The sequence below is a fragment of the Rissa tridactyla genome, chromosome 2, assembly GCF_028500815.1.
Source record: "Rissa tridactyla isolate bRisTri1 chromosome 2, bRisTri1.patW.cur.20221130, whole genome shotgun sequence".
NCBI lineage: Eukaryota > Metazoa > Chordata > Aves > Charadriiformes > Laridae > Rissa > Rissa tridactyla.
The window spans coordinates 9,156,827-9,175,090 of record NC_071467.1 but is presented as its reverse complement, the minus strand read 5'-3'; the positions used below and the strand labels follow the sequence as shown (position 1 = coordinate 9,175,090).

Below are 18,264 nucleotides of genomic sequence, written 5' to 3'. Positions count from 1 at the left end.
GATCAGATAACGAAGCTGTAGCAGATATTGATGAGGATGCCGTTGCTTCAAATGTAAAAGTGCTGCTTTACTGATCTCTCTGCGTACACAGAGATAACTCATTTCAGATGCTACAAGAGACTTTTGCCATGATTTTGCCTGCCAAAGGGTAAGATAACCTATATCATTTCAAGCTGGGTCATAATGTTCGGCAATCATACTGAATTAGCTGCAGGTCCTCCTAGAGTGTACAAAGGTCCATCATCTTCTGTTGTTCCTAAGGATATTGCTGACCTATAGGTCTTCCATCTGTAATCTCTGTGTAACAGAACACATCAAATACTATAAGCTACATTTTCCAAAATATGCCACGCTTGGAGCAAAAATGTCCTTTCATCATGGGACACTGCCTGGAATTGCTGCTGTTTATTTAGGCAAGTTGTAGGCTCCATCTGTTTTTTACTTAACCACCGGGGTGTAGCAATGCCCTCTTACTGCTCATCTTTCATTGAGAGTCTTGAGGTGGCTTTGATAAAATGGTACAACACTATATTAAATGGCAGTTATGGGGTTTTTTTGATGAATCCACACATGCCATATGTTCCAAAGGGGCCATTAAAGAAGCAGTAGCAGCAGCTTCTCTTTCCTTCTATTATCTTGAAACCTTCCAGCTACAAAACCAGGCTTCTGGTATGTTTCCCATTATCACATAAAACTACAATTAGCTGCCAAATAGCATTCTGGCTGTGCTTATGATATGAGAGGGAATGGACCTGCAAAATAGAATTCTTTTGACATTATTAAATGCACCATTTAACAAAAAGATCAGCTTTTATTTCTCTGTGCTAGAACCAGACTTTAGGTGGCACAGCACAGGACTGAATTGATGAAGGTCTTCTTGGTTGTTTGGGTTTATGGGTGTATTCCACACGTGGTTTTGGCAAGGTATGCGTTCACAGGCTGCAAGAAACGCTGGTTGTCAGTGCCCTCTGGAGGTCTTTAATCTAACAGTTGAGGAAGGAGAATGCAGAACCTTGGTGGGTGACCTGTCCCAGTGCCGCACCGCTCTCCTAGTGAAGAAGTTGCCTACCAGGTGTTCAGACTAAACCTCCCCTACTACGTTTTGTAGCTGCTGTCCATTAGTCTACCATCTGCTACCACTGAGAGGAGTGGACTGATACCAGATCAGCTGTTAGCCTCTTTGCAAGATTACCCAAGCCCAACTTCCATAGCATCTTGTCCGGGATCATGATCTTTAGGTCTCTGACCATCTAGGTTGCCCTTCTCTGGACTGATTATTCTTTGATATTCCTTTTAAAGTGAGGGCTCAAAACTATAGTCCAGGCACTGAATTAATTTATTAAGATCCCACCAAGACCAGATTCTTTCCTATATTTTGACTAAACAAACTATTAAACAGAGGCAAAATGAGAGCAAGTAACTAGCCCATAGTATGTATTTCAAGAAGGAAGACACTTTGACAGTTGGAAAATAAAGTGGTCAACTTGGAAAGCAGAGGAAATAGCTAGGGGGAGATAGCTAGGAAATATCTATTGGAATAGCTAGGGGGAAATAACCGCATGCGCGGCGTCTTTTCCGTACAGCCGTACGGCTCATGGCACCCCCAGTGCCGTACAGTGGCAACTTAACTTGGCAGGAAAATTGCTGTTTAAAGGAAATAGGGATGCATAACTTCATCAGTTCATCAGCCACTCTAGGGAAGTACAGATAATGGGGGTTAGAACTAGAGAACTAGATCAAAGAATCATAGAATCATAGGGTTGGAAGGAACCTCTGGAGATCACCTAGTCCAACAGCCCTGCCAAAGCAGGGTCACCTACAGCAGGTTGCACAGGAACGCATCCAGGTGGGTTTTGAATGTCTCCAGAGATGGAGACTCCACCACCTCTCTGTGCAGCCTGTTCCAGTGCTCTGCGACCCTCAAAGGAAAGAAGTTCCTCCTCATGTTTAGGTGGAACTTCCTATGCTCAAGTTTGTGCCCAGTACCTCTTGTCCTGTCCCTGGGCAACACTGAAAAAAGCCTGGCCCCGTCCTCCTGACACCCACCCTTTAAGTATTTATAAGCATTGATAAGATCCCCCCTCAAGCATCTTTTTTCCAGACTGAAGAGACCCAAGTCCCTCAGCTTTTCTTCATAAGAGAGGTGTTCCAGTCCCCTAATTATCTTGGTAGTCCTTTGCTGCACCCTCTCCAGCAGTTCCCTGTCCTTCTTGAACCGGGGAGCCCAGAACTGGACACAGCACTCCAGGTGCGGCCTCACCAAGGCAGAGTAGAGGGGGAGAATGACCTCCCTCGACCTGCTGGCCACACTCTTCTTGATGCACCCCAGGCCTTTTTGACCACAAGGGCACATTGTTGGTTCATGGTCATCCTGTTGTCCACCAGGACTCCCAGGTCTCTTTCAGCTGAGCTGCTCTCCAGCAGGTCAGCCCCCAACCTGTACTGGTGCATGGAGCTATTCTTCCCCAGGTGCAGCACCCTGCACTTGCCCTTGTTGAATTTCATAAGGTTCCTCTTTGCCCAACTCTCCAGCCTGTCCAGGTCTCTCTGGATGGCAGCACAGCCTTCCGGTGTGTCAGCCACCCCCCCCCAGCTTTGTGTCATCAGCAAACTTGCTGAGGGTGCACTCTATCCCCTCATCCAGGTCATTGATGAATATATTGAAGAGGACTGGACCCAGTACTGACCCCTGGGGAACACCACTCGTCACTGACCTCCAACTAGACTCTGTGCCCCTAATCACGACCCTCTGAACTCTGTCTTTCAACCAGTTATCTATCCACCCCACTGTCCATTCATCAAGCCTACTCTTCCTAAACTTCCCTATAAGGATGCTGTGGGAGACTGTCGAACGCCTTGCTTAAGTCGAAGATAATCTTTAAGGTCCCTTCTAACATGAACCATTCTATGATTCTATGATTCTATAATAGGTCAAGCAAACTGTTTCCGATTTGAGAATTTAAATAACAAATACATTTTTAAATGAAGCGGTTTTTTAAGTCAAAATATTCTGCATTGGAACAGAAACAGAAAATCGTTGATACTTGAAAATGCAGATTTCTGTTTTGAAAAACAAAATAACTTTTAAAAATGCCACAAAACCTGTGCTACTCTTGTCATGGGAAACAAAAAAAAAAAAAAAGTGGAGCTTCTTAATTTTACTTTATTTTATTGCCCAGCTTGGGACAGAACGTCCCACGGGAGTAAGAAGACAGAAGACATCTTCCCTTTGATTTCAAAGCCGTGACTGAAACACAGGAGATAAGCAAATGCAAAACACAGCTAATTGCAAAGTAAAACCTCTGCCAAACCAGTCTGCTCTTGTCTGGGAGCTGGAACTGCGATACTGCTTTTGTTACCCAGCTCGTGGCTCAAACATCAGCATCTCGTTCTGGATGGTTTTAGAATGGTTTGTTACTCCTTGTAACCATGGGTAGTCCAAATGCTCATTTGTTCTACTCTCCATTTGCCTAAAATTGAAGTCTGTTAACTTGTTCTTTCTGGAGACTTTTCTCCCTTACTCCTCCAGATGTTCCCTGTTGCTTTTCAAACCCTAGTTTAAGCTAGTTTTGCTGGATGAGCTCATTAGCTGCCCAAACTAAATGTGTGCAGCACAAGAGACTGCAATGCTCTTAGAGCACAGAAACTATGCTGTTTAATATCCCAATTAGTGGATTCTGTGGTGGCAGTGTCAATTTGTTAATGATGTCCAAACATTTTTATATCAGCCTATTCTAAGCGAGTGCTGCTCTTACTGGGATAATACTTATGAAACATCAGGTTGTTTTCTAACACTCTGAGCACTCAGTGGAAAAATGTGAAGAAAATGTGAGGCCACCCTGAGTTTGCCAGTATAAGCAATATTTTGGCAAAGGCGTGCATGTATGTAATCTTCACTCTGTAATTGTCTAAACTGAGTTAGAAAAGACTCTTCCAAATATCTGCCTACATTCTTCCCACAGATATATTTCCCAAAATAATATTATGGGAAGTTGATTGTTTATCATTCACAGATCCACATAAATATTAATGGTTAACTCACTGTGGATATTTTATTTTCTTAGGCTGTTTAATGTTATGCTTCATGCAGAACGTTCCTTTCTGCTCAGTCTACAGCGCACAGCCAGAATAAATCCAGCTGGCACCTGACATCTATGAAACTGTCTTATATTTTCTGGGTTCAGAGTCCATTATTTTACAATATGTTCTGGAGATTTCATGTCTGGGATCAATTTTAATGAGGTATCTAGAAGCTTAAGCATGCTCTGGGGAAGCTAGGTCCTGAATAATCATATTTTCCTCTTACCTTTACGTGTCCTGTGGAATCTGATTTATAACTCTGTCCTGATGCTAGCTCACTTGTCACTAGTATTGCCTTCTGATAGTTTATGAGCATTCACGGGGACTTCCTCAAGAGTATAACAGTAAGGAAGTCCTGATGGTACTGTGATTACTGCTGATCTTGCTGTAAGAACTGTCTCTTTGTTGACCCATCTGGTTTGGGTGTAATAATAATGCAAATATTCAGCAATATTCAGCTCAGAAGTTCCAACTGAGCAAGATCAAGAAATAAACTCCTACCTTGAGGGCCTGGTTTAAGCCCACTGATGTAAGCCAGGTCCTGGTATTCACTGCTAATGTGCCCATCTCTCTGACAGGCACTATGAGTTGTTGACCTCTGTCTGTTCTGGGATGAAACTAAGCAATATCTGTGCTTTCCCAGAGATGCAACTGAGGGATGGAAGAGTAAGTGGCTTTATTTAATAGATTATTTATATTTCATTTTGTCTTTTCGCTTTTACTTCTTTATTGAGCTCCAGCCACTTTGCTCCCCTGGGAACAGTGCTATGTCAGGTTATTATTAGGATGTTCGCAACTCTGTGAATCTGGATGTGAGTCTCCTGGGGTGCTTCTAAAAATTCTTTTAGTTTGTGCGAACATTTAAGGCAGTATCTGATGTTGGAGTTGGCTTTACAGGCGTTTCTGCTTGTGCTGTCTAAAGAGTTCAGCCAGTAGGTGGAACCAGGAGAAAGCAGATGTGTCGTCTGGCAGCCGGACAGGACAAATGCACAACCCATTCCTGGGAGATGCATCCTTAAGTGTCCACCTAAAGTTGGGGTTTTAACTTCATTGTTTAGGACAATCAAACTGCAAAACCCAAAGTTATTTTTAAACAGTAATGCTGTCAGTCCTCGGTGCATGAATTCCCACTGGTAAGGTTGTTTGGGTCAGTCTGCAAATCAGATGATTTGATCACATAATAGTGAGGAGGTCATTTTAATAAAGATTTCCTCACTGATAATCTGGATCACATCACATCCCTCCATCAATGACATCTGGCATTTGCTCAGAAGGGCGGTATCAGAAATGTAAGCTAAAAATATTCCTTTAATATATTCTACTGGAGGAAATTAAAAGTCCACCCAATGGCATGTGCCCTGCAAAACACAGCTTGTGTCCTTTTAGAGCAAATTGCCCCCAAGAAGGAAACAGCAGGAGGTGATAAGGTACTATGGTCTGAGCAGACCTCTGCCTGCCAACTTCTCATAACCCCTTCCCCAGCTCTGCCAATAGCCAGAGGAATTGAATTTAGAAGTCGCTATCCTTTCTGCACTTTTTCCCATTAATAAAGTGGAGGGGAAGAACATGGATAACTTCTCCCTACCTTCACCCAGCTCATTGTGATGAGAAAAACACCTGAAATAAAAAAGGTTATAAGAGTAAGATCTTGCAGAACTGAAACAGTGAAATAAATACACATGAATGTATTTTTAACCCCCTGTAAAAACTGGAAGCAAAGAAATATATTGCAATGCACCTAAGGCTTTGCTGGTTGAAAGCGAAGCTGGAGGTTTCCTCATGCATTATGTAAAAGTGCCACTATATATCTGCCTGCCTTGCAGTCTGGACTGTATACACTCATTTCAACACTGTAGTTTGGTCTTTCCAGTTTTCAAAACTAAAACAAACTTACAACTACAGTATTTTCCAACAAATAGAAAATATATTTTGCCAGGAGGTAGAACATGCTGCTAAAATGCTGCTATCCATTTCACATCTTTGAGACTTGGATAGTAAAACTCACGGCTATTAAAAATACTGAGTTTGTGGCCATGGCAAGCAGTGAGTCATTTTTTATTTTCTCCTTCTCTCGTCTTGAATGTGAACACGGAAATTAGCTGGAAATTGTTGCTAGTGAAATATTATTCTCTGCAGATGCAAAAAGAAAGTAATTTTGGAGCTTGCCAAGCATAAATCAGGAACGACTTTAATAGAGAGTTATCAGCCATGGCATGGTGAGAGAGGCTTCATCTTGATTTAATGAGAATGGGCTTGTACCTCCAAAGCAGCAAAATTAGAGCTCATGAATAACTTGTAGTGGAATATTTTCTCCTTAGCATCCAAGATAACAAATCTACAGACCCCAAGATTGAACAGTAATTATACAAAACAAGTTAATTACCAGTACTTGGAAAAAATAATTTCCTAGCAGGTGCATTCTTTTATCTTTCTGACATTTTGAAACAAACTTGTCAAATCCCCAGCACTGTGCTTTTTGGAGTTAAGTTTCTCTTCACTCTCATTTTGGATTTCTTACAAAACCATTGATCTCCTATACATTATATTGACCCTAAAGACATGGTTGCTAAGGGGGTCTGTTTGTTTATTTGTTTGGTTTGGTTTTTTCTAGTTAAGGATGGCCACTGATGAAGAACATTACAGTGTGATTTCCCGTTGATAGCACCTGTGGAAAGAGTTGGTTTTATTGTGGTACTTATAAAGTGTTATTCATGATGTCTTAACCATCATACCTATTAATAAGAAAGTGTCCATATCCCAGAATGTTGTGGGACATTGAAGGGCTGAATGTCTTTTCGAAAGAGATTTAGGTATTCCAGTGATGACAGCTGACCATGGAAAAGGAAAAGCCAAGAATTTTATAAATCTGTAGAATTGCTCCTCTCATAGTGAAGCTTTGAGGGACTTAGGAAGGGAAAGGAGGGGGGACTGGAAGCTGTATAGGTCGTGCACTTGTTCTAGTGCCCAGTGGACAACAGTTTCCACTTGAAAGAAGAAAATTTTTTATGACAAGGCTGGGGAAACACTGGCAGAGGATGCCCAGAGAGGTGGTAGATGCCTCATCTCTGGAAATATTCAAGGTCAGGTTGGATGGGGCTCTAAGCAACCTGATCTAAGTGAAGATGTCCCTGCTTATTGCAGGGAGGTTGGACGAGATGGGCTTTAAAGAGTCCTTCCAACCCAAACTAGTCTATGATTCTATGATTCCAAAGGCTGGGTTTTGGTTGGGTGTTGATGGAGCCTAGGACATAATGCTGCTTTCGTCTCTCCATACCTTCTCTATTTGTAAAATACGGGAGTCATAATATTTTGATGCCTGCGCACACTGATCATTTGAAGATGGTCATCTAGCCCATACTAAATGTCCTTCCTATGGCTTACTTGGCCATATCACCAGACATTTCATCCATCACGTCCAAGAACTGCAACAGCTACAGTCACTATAAGGACACTGCAAAAGCTTCCTTGGTCAGCTCAGTCTTTAGACCTAGAGGAAGGGCTGTTAAATAATTTGCTCTGAATTCGTCTCTACCACGAGCCACCGAATGGCTTCCAGCTACCCAGTCCTTTACAAGAATTCAGCCTCAGTCCTTCACATATTAACTGAAAACAGGACTAACAGGGCTTATTGGTTCCTCTTTGCTACGTGTGTTGATCCACATACACCTTCATACCTACACAGGGTAGAAGCTGTTTGCTTGCTCGTGTTGACAATAGAAACAAGGGACTGTGAAGGGATTTACTTACAGGGTTGGGCCATGGCAATGGGCTCTTTAAATAGCAGTGTGACTTTTGTCTGTGTATCTGGATTTGATTATTGAGCAATTTTTTTAATGATCAGCAACAAAGTAAATAGGTTTATTGCACTTGAAGAGGCCTCTCTTCTCAAGTGACAGGTTATTGCACCTACTCAAATTATTGTGAGTGGAATGAAAAATACTACTATTAAAAGGCCAGGGCTTTTCATTGATCTGAATGTTCCTCTTTTAACAACTTTGGCAGCATCAAGGAGCCTTAAAGTGGGAGCAAATTATATTGGCATGTTTTAGTTTAAACATGAGTTTAAATGTGATTTTAAGCCAACTTTAAGGCCAACTGTTTGTAAAGGGGGCCTTAATGGAATTGGGAATTATGCCCAGAGCAAACACATTTCCTATTTGGCAGTGATTAGCAGTGTGTTAACAATTTAGTGTTCTAAATACAGGGTAACTAATTGCTAAGATACTTAAATACACCTTCAGATACAGCAATAGCGGGTTTAGAAATGTATTTTAGTAAGATTTGAGTAAGGAAGCTGTAGAAGATAGTACCAGGGCTTTGCAGAGGTATCCTGATGGATAGTTTATGGGCTGTGGGTTTGCAATTCTTGGGGATGCTTTTCCCTACAAAGCCTTGGGTTGGGGCATATTCTTCATGGAGACATGGTGGAAAGCCTTTTGTTTGAGACATCTGAAACTGTAAAGAGGACAAAAGACTAAATAATACATAATACAGTACAAAGTATCCAGGAATGGATTGGATGGCCTTAGTAATTTCTGGACCTTGACTTTCTTTGTCTGAACTTTGCAGGGTTACACAGTTATTCTTTGCAGCCTTCACATCTTGTCACCAGAAAGGGCTTCTGGACCACATGTGCCCGAGCAGGGCACATACAGATAGCTGTTGATAGCCTGTAAATAACCCCATTTGTTTCTGTGCCTGAGCTACTGTGTCCTGATTGACCCCCATGTGCAGCTCAGCTTTTCTGTGCAGTGAACCTGGTAGAAAAAGCACATCTTTGCTTTGTCACTGGGCTGATTTGCACCCTTCCTGCACCATGAGCATGGCTGGGGCTGTTAAATGTCATCCAGTGCTTGCTCAGCACGGACTGGAGAGTGCAGAAGGCAATGAACCTCTGCCTTCTGTGGGTTTTGCTATGAGCTAAGGTACCCCAGCACTCCATTATCTCAGTAATAGTGACGTGGGTATGTCTACTGGAGTACCATCACTGTGTTACATGAAATCCTTCTTCTCCCTTGATTTACCTTGGTCAGATTTTTTATCTGATTATGAGATTTTGAATTATCTTGCAGGATGGTAGTGGGTTGTTTGTTTTTTTTTTTCTTATTTCCCAAGGAAATGGAGATCAGGAAATGGAAACTTGGCAGTATCCTCCCCATAAAAGTTTTTCTTCCTTGCTCACCATGCTGGCAAATATTTGTGCTCAGCTATTGGGAGAAACATTAACATTAGGAAGCTTCATTTACACTCATCCAACTACACTCATCCAACTTATAGGTCCCACAGTGACTCCATGTAAAACAAAAGCATGTGCCAAAAAGCGTAGGTGGAAAATCACTGCAGAAATATCCTAGTTTGACTGTGTGGGCCAGGGTAACATCATGGGAACTACAGTGTGAGACCTGGAGAGCCCATCACAGACAGATCTAAGAACCTCATGACTTCTTCAGGATTCACAGAGAACATTTCTGCTGAATATGGCAGTCTGGACACTGTGAAGGATAGATAAGGGTGTTTTTCAGAGTGCTTAGAGGAAATGCATGACTTGTGTATTTTGATTTATTTTTATTATTTCTATTTTATTTTTTTTAATGTTATAGCTGTAGTGTAGTTTCATTGCTTAGGACTGGGACTCTGTCAGAGAGCTGAACTGTGTGTTTGTTGTGCTATAAGGGTAGAGCAAGTAAAATGTTTTTCAGGCAGAGGTGAGTGAACTTGTGCATCAAGACATTCACAGACAGTTAGGCAGATTTTGGTGTCAGATGTTACCGTTTCCTGTCTCTAACCTCACCTCTATTCAGGTCAAAGGGCTGGGACATTATAAAGTGGCAGTTGTTGTGATATTAGCGGAATTGCAAGAGATGACATCGCCAAGACATCCCCAGGAGGTCCGTGATGGAGTGCTAGGCCTGTGGGTTTCAGATCATCCTCACAACACAGAGATTCGCGACTGGGTGTCTGTGGGGGTGGTGGGCTCACAGGCCTGCTGGCAGTCCCCTCCTAGATTTATGGGACCCCGTGTTTTGGTTGCAAGACCCACACAAATGTGGATAAACCTGAGGATGACGAGGCCAAACAGGGCCACGCGTGCTTTCACACTGCAACATGATGACCTATATCTTGGTTGGTGACCTGAAGGGCAGCTGGTGCTGCCTGAGGAAGCCTCTGAGTAGCCAAGAGGCCCTACAGCCATCTCTTAGTGAACAGGCACAACAGCTATGGGGTGGCACAATCCTCTGCCAGAATCAAGTACCACAGGGTGACACAGACTGGAGACATGTCACATCTTCTTCTCATGAATCAGAGGGGTCTTGATGTATGTGCCGGTGTTCCTCCACTGGGAGAGACTTCTGTTTAGAGAGGAGAGGTCTGGAAAAGGCTGAGTACCAACAGGCTGGGGCTATGAGGCTTGGGTGTTAGTCCAAGCTGCAGACCGTTTGCTCTCAGCTGGGTATTTGAAGGGGTTTACAAGGGAGCAGTGACTGCCCCCTTTCCATGGCTCTCTGACATTTATTCTTTGGTTTCCTGGCAGTCTCTTTAGATCTGAGGGGATTTTTATTGATGACTAATCACCACAGGTTTCTCAGCCCACTTTGCTCTGGAACGCTCTCCAAGCTCTGTTTCTCTGTTTTTAGGCCATCGCCCAGACCTCCACCACCATGACCCCCACCGTCCCTGCCGTGACAGAAGCCTACACGCGGACTCAGTACTGTAAGTGGCCATGCGAGTGTCCGAAGTCCCCACCTCGGTGCTCGGTAGGCATCAGCCTGGTCACAGACGGCTGCGACTGCTGCAAGATGTGTGCCAAACAGCGTGGAGAAAGTTGCACTGAGGCCGACACCTGTGATTTCCACAGGGGCTTGTACTGTGACTACAGTGGAGACAGACCTAGGTACGAAATAGGAGTATGTGCACGTAAGTGATGTACATATATTTTTGACTTAGATATACACTGGCAGCTCCCCTCGGTCTGAGCAGTGGCTGAGATTTATCTCATTAGATACTTGACTGTACGCTCATCAGCTCCTCCGTCCATCCTCTTCCATTTCCTTATTGCTGTCTTCATTCTCAGGGCAGTTGGCTGGATGAGAAATGACATCTGAATTCTTGCTCTTTGAGTTGGCTGCAGCCAAGAGCAAGGAACAACCAGCATTTGAGGGTCTTCAGATTTGCAAGCAGATGATTCTGTATTTCCCCTAACAGGAGGAGGTGCTGTAGTGGTTTGGGAATGAAGAAAGGATATGCAGCTGGATTTAAAGACAAGCAATATGGGCGTCTACATGAAAACCATGACATTAAGGAGATGCTTTTGGCTTATTTCCACTAGCGGATCCCTAGGAATGATAGCACGTGGTATCCTGTCAAGGGGTCAGGGTCAGGGATGAGTCATCTCCTAGCAAAGTTTCTCAGTGACAAATTGAGGTCTGAGCCAGAATTTTACAACAGTTTCAGTGACAATAGCTGCCATGAAGCAGAAGGATTTCTTCCTGCCTGTCATAACAAACTCTTGGTGGGATAATTCATGTGACTGGAATGTCTTCATTCAAGAAGAAGAGGACATAGAAATGAGGTAGTGTTTTGTGTGTCAAGGATATATTCACTTGTTCTGAGATCCAGAACATGAGGGGAGTCTGATCTGCTCATATATGTCATAAATAGTTGAAAATCATTACTCTAGGAATGATTAAAAGAGAAAGGATCATGAGTACAACCACATAGATAGCTGATCAGAAAAGATGCTAACTGTTGAGCAAGTTATTAGGACACGTTGGTTATGGCTTCAGATTCATAAACAGGGAAAAGCCATTTAGAGAGATAGTCTTCTAGGCTGGAACATAACCGCAAATGATGTACTATTAGAAAATGTAAAGCTGGAAGGCAACCTGGAGGACACCTGATTGCGAGATGAATAGGTAGAATTACCGATCCACAGGGAAGAGAAAAGATTGCAAACAGTGGGATTCAGTAAACTTAGAATATCAGCAGAAGCTTCACAAGGGACAAGTGTGAGGAGTAGAGAGGTTCAGGGTAGCTGGCAGTTTCTCACAGAATTGTTACTAGGGGTTGTTCCTCAGCGGTAGAGGGACGGGAAGTGTAGTAAAAAAAGAACTTGGCTTTGCATTAGCTCAGCCACAAAGAACAAGCACGTAGAAAGTGCAATCTAACCAGATTTTTGTAGGATATGGGCAAAATAACAGCAAGAGAAGGTATGTGCAAGGAGACGTAAAAACTGTGATTGTCAAGATTAGAAAGGATCCACGGGTAAGAAATGAGGCTATGAGATCATTCAAATGTGTTGTCTGGAGTGTGTGTGGAGCATTCATGGGAGGTCTGTAAGAACAGGTTAGACAAACATCTGTCAAGAATGACATCGTTACAGCTGGCCCTGCACTGGGAGACGAAAACAAGCTGGACGTTTTCTTAAAGCTACCTCAGCCTTCCTAGACCTCTTTAAAGACCTTCATGTTGCTTCATGTTTATTTATTTAAATGCTTGCTTTCTTAGTTTGATTGTTGGTTTGTTTGTTTGTTTGTTTTTGTAGACCTCCCATACATCACAGGCATTCAGTATGCCCATGGCAACAGCACTGTGATGTGGGACTGATCCCAGCTTCCCCGGTCAGGTCTGGAAGGATTCCCAACCCAATGCACTTTTACATCCCTATTGTGATGACAATATATCCCCTATTCTGTGACATTTATGGTTGTATGGTAAGGGGCATTGTGGCCCTGAGGGACAGGAGAAGTAGATCTTTCCATGGTTAGGAAATGAAGCGGCTTGTCTCTGGCTGCCATAGAAATCTGCGGTCTTCCTCTTGCTTTCAGCATCCAAGTAAAGGCACACAACAGCTTCTGCTGACATCTTCTTTCTCATGCACTGGGTGATATATAGACTGCATCACTCCACTCTGAGTACACCAGCTAGTGCCCTGACCGCAAGAGCAAGACTCCTGTGCTGGGTGTTGGGGACTAACTGCTGTGAGGAATTTGCTTTGCAACTGGATGCCAAAAGCTATGTCTAGAGAGTGCAGTGCAGGCAGGACTACAGAAAGAATATAATCTGTGGAAAATAAAGATCCTGAAAGAGTTAGGAACTGGTGTTGGTAAAGGGAAGGGGGTGAAACTGTGGGAAATTCCGGCTGTATCTAGACTGGCATGCTGAGGTGTGTCCCAGGACACCTGGATGTCACATAGGAGCCCGCTGGGAGTCACTACAGCTCTCACGTTGTTGTTGGCTGCAGAGACAGCAGGGTGCTGACCACAGGCCCAGGGGGGAGGCAGGTGTGCATGTGGGGCCAGGAACTGTGAACTGCTCCCAAATTGCCTGATTTAGACACAGATTCAGCATGGTTCTGCATGAAGGCATTCAACAGCCCCTTTGTCTATGTTTGGGGGTGTCCTCATGATGAACCTCTTGATGTATGAGACCTGCAGGAGGCTGAGTTAACACAGCCCAGGAGGAATATGCTGGTAGCAAAACACCAGAAAATACAGCATTTTCTTGGACCGTCATAATCCATGTACACACCTAGAAGTTTAACCGAATTCTCAGCTCTGGCTCCAGCACTGAGTAACGTCTCTTCAATGCAAAGGCTGAAGCCATTTATCAAAATTGGGGACGAGCATGAACTGGAGATCTGGATCTGGGCTTCAAATTCCAACAAGTCTCATTTCTGTGAAGAAGAAGGGATTTGAGTTTGGTGTTTTCATTCAGCCCATTCTCAAAATAGGAAGCCTTTGCAATATTTTAATCCAGCATCTCAACACGTGTTGGCCCTGACGCAGCCACATTGCAGCTCCATTTCCGACCAGACTTAAAAGTGGCACAAACTGATGGCTGCGTGTGCGCTGCCTCCGTGTGACCAAATGAGAAACTGAAGCTTGGAGTTTCCGTTAGAAGATTTCTGCCACTGATTCCAAATAATTGTCCATAACTCCGAAACAACAAAGTTGCTACCTTATGGGACTTGTGTCTGATTTCCTGAATCAATGTGATTCTTGTTCACAGCCAATCAAAAAGCTTGATTTATTTTTTTTTTTTGTGATTTTGTTTAAAAATATACATCAAATACTAATTTTCATGGCTTTATAATGTGTTCCTTCGTTTTCCAAGAAAACTATTCAGGGATAAACTGGGTGGGATCTAGTTGCCTAAATATAGGAATCCAGTGCCATTTTAGGTGCTCCTTTGCTAGTTTTGTCTATCTTCCCGCTTCTGCTTCAGGAAGGTACAGATGTTGTGCAGAGCTGCGACATAATTGCAGCTCCACATATTCCTCTCACATTCCTGAAAACCTCAAATTCCACTCAGTATCTCTTTCAATTGCTTGTATTTCTGCTACTGCAAATAACTTTTACCAGCATGCCATGAAATGATTTTTAAGTGAGCATTTGTGGATAAAACTTGTTTTATTTTCTAACTTCTTTTTTTTTTTTTCCATAAAGCATTGAAATATTCCTTTTTTTTTTTTTTTTTGCTGTGATTCAGAATGAAAGCAGTTTCCTAGATGGCATGACCACATTTGGCTCAGCATCACGCCGAGCACATCGCCCCACAGCACTGCTGTGTCTCCACATTGGCTCCATTAGCCCGGGGAACACCTTGGTAAAGAAACACATCAGCACCTTTTGTTGCCAATAGTATTTTAACAGTGCCCTGTGTGTTTTTCTTTTTCTTTCCTTTCAGAGATTGTCGGTGTAGGATGTGTCCTCAACGGAGTCAGGTATAACAATGGGGACACGTTTCAGCCCAACTGCAAATACAACTGCACGTGCATCAACGGGGCTGTGGGCTGTATTCCCATGTGCACAAACTCACGCCCTCCCCTCGTCTGGTGCCCAAACCCAAAGCTGATTAAGATGGCAGGGAAGTGCTGCGAGCAGTGGATTTGTGATGACTCCAAGAAAATCAGGAAGACGTCTCCACGCCACATCTCCTCTGCAGGTATGGTGGGAGTGAGGTGGACCTCTCCTTTGCCATCGGACATCTGAAGTGAGAGTCTCTACAACCAAAGTACCAGCTTGTACTGCCAGACCTGGCAGGCGCCTAGTCTTTGTGGGAACAAGGCACAGAGACTCCCGTACAGCATGTAGTGAAGGACAGGACATGCAAACGCCAGTGGCGTGCTTGAAGTCCCCAGCAGCAACATGAGATTCATCAAACACGCTTCTGTGACAAAGCCCCCTTTGAAGAACACATCCGCTGGCACTTTGAAGATGTCACAAGTCCTTTTTACTTAGCCTTTTTTTTTTATTTATTTTTCAGTCTGGGCCCTCTGGAAAACAGAATGGGCTCCGTTTAATTTTTGCCTGGATTATACTGCTTTAGTAGTATGATTTTAAAGCCCCTGTATCTTAGTAGTCCCAAACTTACAAAACATCTTGAAAACAGTTGTGATGGTGGAAGTTTCACTGCCAATTTGCCTAAATTGTCTTTGTGTTAGTATAGCTTTTCAGTGATTCCGGACTGATTACATTATTGAACTACCTGTCTTATGTATCACATAAGGAATCTTCTTTCGTCACACTTGCATTCATAGTGGGGATCGTATAACATGGTCCCAAATGTTTAAGATGGGCTCACCTTGCCATATGTCTTAATTTTATCCTCATCACACCCTGTGTTTCAGTGTAGTGACATTAGCCCCATTAGCCCCATTTTACAGACTGTCTCACAAAAGCAGAGCTGCAGGAGACAGAGGAAGCTGCTTGTAAATCAGGATTTTGGTTCCTTGATGGTAAGGTTTTTTCCCAGTCATTGGTCTGCATTTTTGTCACACAAAACAAAGCCTCAGTCTCCGTTTTGTAGGTTAAACCCACCAGAGTTCAGGGCTCACTTCTGGTAGCTTTGAACTGTGAGGTAGGTCCAAACTCAAAACATCTACTGCTGAAATTGGCCTTATGTCTTCATGGCCTGTGTCCCAAAATGGGCATAACACAGCTTTCCTTGCCTGACTTTTCCTCTTATAAGGAGAAGTCTTATAGAAGTGAGACTAGAATTTATTATATTTAATAATTAATGTAATAATAAATAGGATAGCGAGCAAGCTCAACGCAGCAGAGGTTTGACTGTGGGCTGTACCGTGAGTTGCAGACCAGCGGGGACTTTGGCCGAGGCTGTGAAGGAACCTGAACTGGGGTTGTTGGCTGCTTTCAAAACGGAGCCCACCCTTTCTTCAAGTGGCTGCCGAGCTCCCCGAGAGCTATTCAAGCTGCTCTTCCTCCCACTGAAAGGCTGTGGCTGCTTCCCAAGCCCCTCGGCCATCCAGCAAAGACTGTCAGCCACTTTCTGCTACAGAGAATCAATTGAATGGGCTCAGAAATAAACCTTCACGGTGAGATCAGATTCTCATCCCTTTTCTGCACTGGCTGGCGCAGGCCTCTGTAATTAAGTGTTTGTATTGTGGCAGCACCTGGGGGTCCCAGACAAGGACCCCCTTGTGCGATGCTGCACAAGAAACAAGCCCTGGCCCCGAGCGCTCACAGCACTGGAGGGTCTGACACAAGTAGGTCAGTGGCAAAGGGGGTGGGATGAGGAGGTTCACAGGAATGCTGAGCCACTTCGCTGTGATTTAATTATTTGGATTAGTGGCCTGAATGCATAATGAGCTGGGGAGAGGGCGTTTAATATGGAAAGCTGCCCTGGCTGAATAATGTGGGGTTAATCTGGTCTCTGCAGCGTACGAGGGAGAGGACGAAGCCTGGCAGAAGAACTGCATCGTTCACACCTCACCCTGGAGTCCCTGCTCAAAGACCTGCGGGCTGGGCATCTCCACCAGGATATCCAATGACAACGACCAGTGCCGGCTCCTGAAGGAAAGCCGCCTGTGCAACATGCGACCCTGCGAGGTGGATATAACCAAGCACATTAAGGTGGGGACTCAGTTTCTCAATGCACCCCTTGAGCTTTGCCTGGACACGGGGTCAGCCTTTGTTCGTCAGCATTCAGGCCTCTGAGGGCTGCACTTCCACATGGATTTACTGTGCTGCAGAGAGGTCCAAAACGTGTCCTCCCTGTACTACCACACACTGATATGAAAACCTTCCCCTGAGAGCTGTAATTCCAGCCAAAAGGTCCTTGCAAGGAAAGGCAAGCCAAGCCCACGGCACTCACTGTTGATTTGGACAGACCTATGACTCAGCTAGTGGAAAAGCAATGCTGCACTGCTGATCAAGGCTATGAACTGTGTTTTGCAAGTATCCTGCTTGCAGCTTCTGGGTGCATATGTCTAAATGTGTAAAACTGCCACACCCTCTAGATCAGGGCTGTAAAATGCTTCAAAACCCTTTAAATATTGGGAAGGTGGTTTGCATGTCCTCCCTGTGTCAGCAATGAATATTAACCTGTCTCTTTTTCTGTTCCTCTCTGATCTAGCCTGGGAAGAAGTGCTTGGCTGTCTACAGGGCCAATGAACCAACGAACTACACCATCTCAGGATGTGTGAGCAAAAGTCCATACAGACCCAAATATTGCGGCGTCTGCACAGACAACAGGTGCTGCACACCCTACAAGTCCAAGACTATTGAAGTGAGGTTTCAGTGCCCAGATGGAACTGAGTTTTCCTGGAAAATGCTGTGGATCAATGCTTGTTTTTGCAACCTGAACTGCAAGAACCCAAATGACATCTTTGCCGACTTGGCGCATTACCACGATTACTCTGAAATCGCTAATTGAATTGGCTGAATGCTGGAATTGACCCATTGCTCTGATTTTACAGAGGTTTTAAAATAAAAGGAGAATCTTTCATCCACTGCCAATGTACAATTTGGTTTTTTCCTGAGTTAGGATGTCAAATCTCCTTGTTTTGCCACACTGTTTTCAGAGAGGCCTTGAACAAGCAGGGTTTTCAACTCAGACCTCTATCCATTAATGGCAGCCAGAAATTCCTCTATGCACAGATTCCAGACATAAATGACAGTCCTGTTGGGACTGCCATTTGTTAGGCCAGCAGTTTAATTGCCCAAAGGACAGAACATACACTAATATGACAGCAAAAATATGGCTGTCAGTAGCTTAGACATGAGCCTCAGACATCATTACTGTCATTTCTTGAATAACGTGGTCTAAGCTGGAACATGAGCATTGGCGTATATGTTTTATTTTCAACATCAGACTTCAGTCTTTGATGCTGGTGACCCTCAAGACTAGACTCTGGTCTCTGTCACACTGAGATCTGTCCTAGAA

General features: G+C 43.8%; 1 protein-coding gene across 2 annotated transcripts in view; it reads left to right on the top strand.

Moving 5' to 3' along the window:
- The window catches only part of CCN4 (cellular communication network factor 4), a 38,838-nt gene extending 21,015 nt beyond the window's left edge, over nucleotides 1–17,823 (top strand). For both annotated transcript variants that reach the window (XM_054191832.1, XM_054191833.1), the window contains exons 2-5: nucleotides 10,716–10,995; nucleotides 14,767–15,024; nucleotides 16,759–16,952; nucleotides 17,455–17,823. In XM_054191832.1, the coding sequence (XP_054047807.1) occupies nucleotides 10,716–10,995; nucleotides 14,767–15,024; nucleotides 16,759–16,952; nucleotides 17,455–17,754 (1,032 nt within the window). In that variant the 3' untranslated portion in view covers nucleotides 17,755–17,823. The remainder of the gene's footprint in view (nucleotides 1–10,715; nucleotides 10,996–14,766; nucleotides 15,025–16,758; nucleotides 16,953–17,454) is intronic.
- The last annotated feature ends 441 nt before the right edge of the window (nucleotides 17,824–18,264 follow it).